At 35.0% G+C, this 8,046-nt stretch overlaps 1 protein-coding gene across 1 annotated transcript; it reads left to right on the top strand.

Annotated features, from left to right (window-relative positions):
• Positions 1-209: 209 nt before the first annotated feature.
• Positions 210-2,820, top strand: LOC131168527 (uncharacterized). The gene is made up of 4 exons (XM_058128029.1): positions 210-851; positions 1,050-1,111; positions 1,632-1,702; positions 1,833-2,820. Exons 1-4 carry the CDS (start codon positions 531-533, stop codon positions 2,627-2,629), a joined length of 1,251 nt encoding a protein of 416 aa, XP_057984012.1. The 5' UTR covers positions 210-530; the 3' UTR covers positions 2,630-2,820.
• Positions 2,821-8,046: the final 5,226 nt, after the last annotated feature.

Here is an 8,046-nt window from a genome sequence, read left to right as displayed (position 1 = left end):
CCGATTCCGGTAGCCGGTCATCCCCCCTCCAGCGGTGCTTGGCAGCTAAAGCAAAAAACCAAAAAACCCATATAATAAATAAATAAATAACATAAACTGGCAAAATTCAATTGCTTGCGCAACATACACCACACGTGCCTCACCCTCTCTCCTCCTCCCCACACGTGCCCCTCCCTATACGTGCCCCCTCACCGCCTCCTTCTGTCTTTCTCTCTCCTTCCTTTTCTTAATGTGTGTGGTGCAACAAATAAAAGTTAGAGAGAGAGAGCACCAGGAGAGAGAAAGCGAGGAGAGAGAAAGAGAAAACAATTTTTTCTTGGGGTTTGCAGAGTAGCATCCCTTCCCTCTTAAGGGCTTTGCTTTGCACTCTCCCACCTTCTAAATCTGGCCCTCTCCCTCACTCCTCAAATCCCTCTCTCTGTTTCTCTCTCTTCTCATCTTTCTCCGTCTACCTTCTTCCATCTGCTCTCTTTCTCTCTCCACCTCCGTCTGAGATTGTTGTAGTTGTTCTTTTTTCCTTGTTTGAAACGATGAGGATCAGGAAGCGACAGGTGCCGTTCCCTCTGTCGTCTCTCTCGCCGGTGCCTCTCTCAGATCTCAGGCTGAGCCGGTCGCCGGAGGTGCAACTGCACCACCACTGCCAAGACGAACCTTCTCCTCCTCCTCCTCCTTCGCCGCCGCCGCCGCCGCCGCATCAGCAGCAGGTCCCAAAAGGGTCCCGACCCGATCATCGAAATCCCCCTCCGGAGCTCCATTCTCGACTCTCCGATCAGCCGAATCAGAGCTTCCCCGATCTCCGGGCCATCATCGCCGGCTACCCCAGAACGGTGAAGGAAAAAGGGTGTCATTCGGTTCGTAAAACACATATTCTTCTTACTCTTTCTTCTTCTTTTGATTTCTTCAGTACAGTATTTGTTACACAAAGAAGTGCACTGCATTTTGGATGAGACCGTAGATCCCGTGTGTGCTTAACCTGCATCCACGAGGCGCACATTAGCTAGCTGCACCCATTTGGATGTAGATCCCATCCTCGGTGTTGGATTTTGCAGGAGGAGCTTGAAGGGGGAGATCAGGTGGAGCGTAAGATCAGTAGCAGTAATGATACCAGCAGGTAAAGATTAAATTTAATTTTTATTAAAAAAAAGTTACCCATTAATTTTTTTGCTCTCAATCTTTCATGAAATGATCTTGTAGTAAAAAGGTGAAAAGAGGGAAGCAGACCCATTTCTTAATTTACCCACAAAACCTAAAAAGGGGGCAAAAAAAAAAAAAAAAAAATCTGATGCGAGTGGATATACTGTTTGGCTGTGTTCAATTTTATACCTTACCTTACCTTCCCATCTAATCTAATCTAATGGACTCATTTTCTCGTTTCTGGTTAACTAAAAATTGGTGCAAGTTAGCATGGATGGGATATAACTGGTCCCCATTTGCACTCTCTCTCTCCCCTTCCCCCTCCCCCCCTCTCTCTCACTTAGCTTCCATATCTTGTTCTTGAATTGTGCTGTAACATTTTTGCACCCTTCTTATTGTTTCATTATTTTCCCCTTTTACTCTTGATGGGTCTGGTTGAAATTGAGATTTGAGTGTTTGTGGGTGTGGATTTTCTTCTGGGTCTTGCTTATTTTTAGCATGGGAGGCCTCTTGGGTGCACCACCACCACCGCCACCAGCAACAACCGATGGGGCTTCAGATCAAGCAGGTAATCACATTAAGATCACTATTGAATATAGAAACATTACAAATGCATATATATATATATCTCTGTGTGTGTGTGTGTGTGTGTTTGTAGATTAATTGATTGTGGGTTGCACTGCTGGTATTGTGAGCAGTGGGCGAGAGGTGGCGTGAAGGGGATAAGGCAGTTCCACTGAAGAAGAGGATTAGAGGGAGCTTCGAGCGAGCAGCACTGAACATTAACCAGGAAACAATAATGGATCACAAGGACAACAATAATAATACTAAGGAGAAGAAGATGAAGATCGGTGCCACTAGCAGCAGCAGCAGCATCAACAACAACATGAAGACCAAGACCAACAAAAAATGCACTAGTGATCATCAGCACGAGCAAGATCATCATCATCAAGATGAAAACGAAACGAAAGAAACCCCAAAAGGACCGCCGCCCAACGGCACGCTTGCCGACCAAAAGCCAAAGAAGAAGGCTCGAGGTGGTGCACTCATGGAGGGATCGAGGTGCAGCCGCGTCAACGGGCGCGGCTGGCGTTGCTGCCAGCAGACCCTAGTGGGATACTCCCTCTGCGAGCACCACCTTGGGAAGGGGCGGCTCCGGAGTATGACCAGTGTACGGAGCCGCCCTACCGTTGCAGCTGCCACGGCTGCACCGCCATCACGGCCACTGCCCCCACCGCCGCCACTGGTGCTACCCAATGGGGAGCACAATGATAATTTTACGAGTGCTTATAGAAGCCAAAAGCATTATAGGGATTACATGGTAGACATGGATGACGATGAGGATTATCGCGAAGAGGACGAAGACGAAGAAGATCGAACTGATAATCCATGGATGGTGTCGAAAAGGAGAATGAGAATTGGGATGGTGAAGGCTCGGTCGTTAAGCAGTCTGCTTGGCCAAACCAACACTGGTTGCAGCAGCGGCAGCAGCTGATCGATCATCTGCTATATATATGCAAGGTGAAGTCATATATATATATATATATATGTAGATGTTGGTGCAAGATCAAACTGTTGTTTTGTTAATTTTGGGATAAATTGTGAGCCAGTTTATGCATTATAATTAAGGGTTTAATTTGTTTTTTTAAGTGGTGGTAATTAGTTAAAGAATTTGGGAGTTAGCTAGATGATGATCTCAGAGTTCTTAATTTTAATTATTAATTAGAGTGTGTGCAGAATTATCTATAATGTTTATATAATATTATATATATATATGCATGCTAATCCTTTTGGGTCAAAAGGACTGCAGCTGCCATCAAAACTAGGGCCTGCTGGAGTAGGAGTGGCTCCCCACACACACATATAAATAATGCACATTGTTTATATATATAGTTCTAGGCAATTGGAATTTTTTTTAATGAAATTAATTGTGAAAGTAAAAGGTTGATGAATGATGAATAAATTAATCAGATCAAAATGGTTTGATTTTTTTGGACAATGTACTATTTAACTATTTGGTGTATATGATAGTTTCTTTATTTTTATTTGAGGAGAAAATGATTTTCAATTTTTTTACTTACGAATTACATGTTGATATCTAAGGATTAATGGGGCATTAGAAAATTTTAAAAATTTTAATTTAAATGCATATTGAGTGAATTATGTGTCAATATCTTGAATTGTTACGTTACCACTGTTAATTTAGTACAAGGATCTTTTGACATCATATGAGAATTGAAAGGGCCATGTGTTTTGGAACTTTCACAATTTGCACACACTCGTGCATGTGCATACACAAATTCATCATGGTTAATTTTGTGCTTGTTTTGGTTATTTATTTAAATTTTATTGGTTAACATCAATGGCCATGATTAATTGAGCCAAATTGATGTATTGTAATATCATTAAAATGTATTTAATGTATTTTTAACATCAAATTAAATTTTCAAAAAAATATTTAATGCAATTTATGCATTTGATGATGAATTGATGCTTGAAGTTGAATTACATTTTTCTTATTTGTGCGACATGTATAATGCATACTTTTTGATTTATCGATTTGACTCACTGTTATTTTTGAACCTTTATTAATTAATTGTCAATTAACCATTTATATAGAGGTTGTAAGGTTTTTTATCTGTGTAACATGTTTGATGCATACTTTTGATTTATCGATCAATCACTATTATTGTTAACCTAATTTATTAATTAATTCTTAATAACCAATCACAACCACCCGATTTCGATTCTAATTTTTTGTGATAGGAAAATCTTAAGTTCATTAGTATTGATTGATTCAATTAACAAAACCATGTCCAATGATTACCAATAATGGACCTACATTGTGACTATTAGAATCTACATACAATTTCATTAACTTGGAGAGAGATTCCCCTAACCCTCTTTCCTCTCCTACCCTCGTTTCTATTTAGGGGACTATTGCGAGAGGACAACATGTTAAATCATGAATAGGATTGAAAACACATACACACAAAACAAACCTCCAATTGTAGGAAAATTCATATGCTTGCTAAATTTCGTCACTCAAAATTTAGTTGTACAACTATAGCTAATTGGGAGTTCTATTTAAATAATCATTTTGCTTACTCATTTTTAAAAGGAGGATAGGCTTGTGCAATCTATTGAAGTCATTGGGCCTATTATTAGGCTGTTAGATTGTTACATAAAAAGTGTATTTGAATAGCTCATATCGATCTAGTATTGTTACGGTGGTAATCTATTGATTGATATCGATTTGAAGAGTAGAACACATGGCAAAAGGTTGAAAAAAATCATACTTTTCTTTGAGGAGTTTAAAAAACGATCATAATATCTTGCATCAATCAGATGTCTTTTAGGGTAAGATTAGAGCCGTAATTGCACTATGTCATGATAGCAAACACATAGTTGAGTGGAAACAATGTGTTGTCTAATCCAATATCCTCAAATGAAAAAATAAAAAAAAATTTGTATTAAACTTTTTGGGTGATCTATAATTATTTTAAGATAACATCTATTAAATAATCAGTAACCATATTGTTAGGAATTTAACACAAATATAACAATAAACATAATACAAATTAAAATACAAACACGATTCACAGTTAGGTTAAGACATGAATATTTTGTTCTCTTTAAGGAAATTCAAGCTCTTTGAGATTTTTAGTTTAATCCACAAACCAGTACAACAAAGGAGGTGATTTGCCTTTCCTAGGAAATAATAGTCTGACTTGAATTGTATAACTCTTTCTACTTCTGCACAAATGGAAGTGTCCAAGTTACACATGTGCATGATTAAATTGAATGAGAAGATAGTGTGATGAGAATGAAGTGAAGGGATGATGTGAAGTGCTAATGCTTTAGGGGTCCATTTTATAGATACAAATGACTCTTTATTATACATGCACTCAATAAATAAGATGTATATAAATTAAATAGATACATATTTAAATTCAAGTACATTCAGATAGTTAATATTGTGCATTTATGAAATACATGAACTAATGACTCAATTAAATGTCACATTCTAAGATACGTGCCCTCTTTCCATGATGATATGTGAATTAACAATATTAAAATATAGTAATATATATAATCTCACACAAAAGGAAAAGTAATGTAGTAGTTAGAGTCAACATTTTGAAAATTGAGGTTGGGGATCAAGGTGAATGTTCCCTCCAAGATCTTGAATTGGGTTTTCTAAAGTTTACTTACCTCATAAAGAAATGGATCGATCAATGATTAACTATTTCACATGGATAATTTGTATTCTACATATTTGTAGTGGTCTAATGGAAGCTAGTAGGGCCTCCATTGCATGTCAACCCTCTAAGTGTAAGAGTTTTTGATGGTGACTTTAGGTACGAAGCTTATTAGACATAGTTAGGGTTGCGATATGAAGACGAGAGAGATGGGAGTCTGTGTAGACATATACTTACGTTAGTTTCACTCATAGTATGAAATAGAGTAGGAATGAAAGAATCTTTACACAAAAGCATAATGTTTAACCAAAAAATGTTATCATTTTAATCCGAAGGGTCATGGCAAAAGTATTATTCCAACTAATATCGAAAAGACTTTCAAATTCACCATGTTAACTTATATACATATCCTATTTTTGGTAAATTATTATATTTAATCTCTAATTCATTGCACAAACCAAAATAAGATTAAGGTTGTTAAAAGGAGTCCCTCGGGTGGTCTATAAGCCCTCTTAGGTTACTAAAACACTTATTTTTTTAATGGGTCTTAATTTAATCCTAATTGAACTCTCAATCATTTGTGTTACAACCCACTGCATCGCCGGACAGTTTGCATATTTTTTATCCTATTCTTTGTTGATCACTTATGTTGATTTGGAAACTCTGAGTTCGAGTTCTAGGAATTAGGGTACATAATGCAGTTATCCTTTATCCTCCTTGATTGCACGAAACAACAACTGCATTCAATTGAGCGAGGACTTCAAGTAATGTGAAATAAAGAATACAATATATTCGAAAGAAAAAAAAAAAAGAAAAATTAGATTACATGTGTCTTTTCATAATTAGTCACACCAATTGTGATTCATAGGTCTAGACTTATATGCTTACATTCTTATATTATGGTTGCAAAAGTTTATTAGAGCCCTAATGGATCGATTTTTAAAATTTGGGTGGCTAGTTAATATAGTAACAACGTTGAGGAGGTGGCCTAGTAATAATCCAAAATTTAATATTTAATCAATTCTATTTGGGTCAGAAAGGGTGGCTACCCTACAAAGCCCTACCCCTATAGCCATCCATAAAGAGAGGTGAATGTGGGATTGAAGATCCTCAAGGGAGCCTTTTTAAATTAACAAAATTATCTATTATAGTGAGTGTGAACATATCTAATTTTATATCTAATAAATGTTATTGATTGTTAATTCCTTAGAGGGAAAAAAATATTTGAGGAATCTTATGGGTAGAAGTGATATAATTAAGAAAATGTGAAAGTTACTTTTCAAAAAAAAAAAAAAAAAGAATATGTGAAAGTTATGATTAATTAGTTTTATTATAAAATTTTTAATTAGACTGTTCTCTCAGTCATAAAAGTTCGTGAATGAAAATTTAAATGTTTCGGAAACCAGTGCTTTCATTCAATAAAATAGTAGCACTTTAGCAATATAACATGGTATTGTTTTATTAGATTCTAGAGCATATACTCCGAGACATTTAATTATGGGTAGGGGAAAATGTCTCACATTCCGTTGTATAGCCTGTTTAAATTTCTAGCTAAATTAATACATGTATATTGTGTCTGGGAGTATAAATTTTGAACTTTAAATTTGAATACGGGTGAATTTGGATAAATTTTAATATGATTTTGTATTAAATCTGATCAAAATCCAAATCTAAGGCCTCTACAAACATGGGTGTAAGGTAAGGAAATTAAATACAAGGTAACTGAAAATAAAAAGCCAAAGCAAAAATAAAATTTTTCTTATCACTAAATAGATTTTTTAAGGTTTATGACTGTATATTATTTGTTAGAGAAAAACTTGTAAGAAATGGTTTTTTAATATAAGATTTGAATACTCCGATCGTAAGATGTCACGTTAATATTATTCTTATGATTTTTTTTGGAGGGTGGTTGGTGGGGGGAGCTTAAATGGTTTAGGAGCATGCTTGAAATCCAAATCATGACTATAAAATTATATTAGTTTCTTCTAAATCAATAAAAATCCAAATTTAAGCCTCAAAATCTATTGTATTCTAAATATTGCTTCCTCACATAATTTTTGAAAATTTTAAAAATAAGTTATCTATTTTATAATAATTTAAAATTTTAAAAATAAAAAAATAAATTATTATTTTGCTAACTTCTGAATACAAATCTTGGAAAAAAAAAAATCGGATGATATTTTTATAATATTTTAAAATTTTTAAAATGAAAATTGAAAAATATTTTCAAATCACCCATGTGACCCACAAAAAGAAATAATTTTCTACACATCTTGCACCTAATAGAGGAACAATGAATTGATTATTTATATATATATATATATATAGACACACACACACACACATTCCTCCCATCTTGTCCCCCATTTCCAAAGTTGACATCAGTCAAAAGAGAGACAAGGGATTTTTTTTTTTTTTTGGAGGGGCCAAATCAAATGAGTTACATGGCACAAAAATTTACAAAAAATAGGGGCCAAGATATAATATCTTAAAATTTAGTGGTGAAAATAATTAAAAATTTTACTATGAAGTACTAAAAAGCTAAATTAAAGGGTCTATAAGTGATTTTTCAAAGTAATGCTCCCTTTCATTTTAGGGCTAGTATCGTTATGATCTTTTAACAATGGGTTAAAGAAAAAGAGTTTTTTGATAATATTTTAAAAATATTTGGTCTCTCTATGAAAAAAGAGTAGTTTGAAAGAAAAAAATC

The sequence above is a fragment of the Malania oleifera genome, chromosome 11, assembly GCF_029873635.1.
Source record: "Malania oleifera isolate guangnan ecotype guangnan chromosome 11, ASM2987363v1, whole genome shotgun sequence".
In the NCBI taxonomy this organism is placed as follows: Eukaryota; Viridiplantae; Streptophyta; class Magnoliopsida; order Santalales; family Ximeniaceae; genus Malania; species Malania oleifera.
Note: the sequence above shows the minus strand (reverse complement) of the source record. Positions and strands in the feature narration are given on the sequence as shown.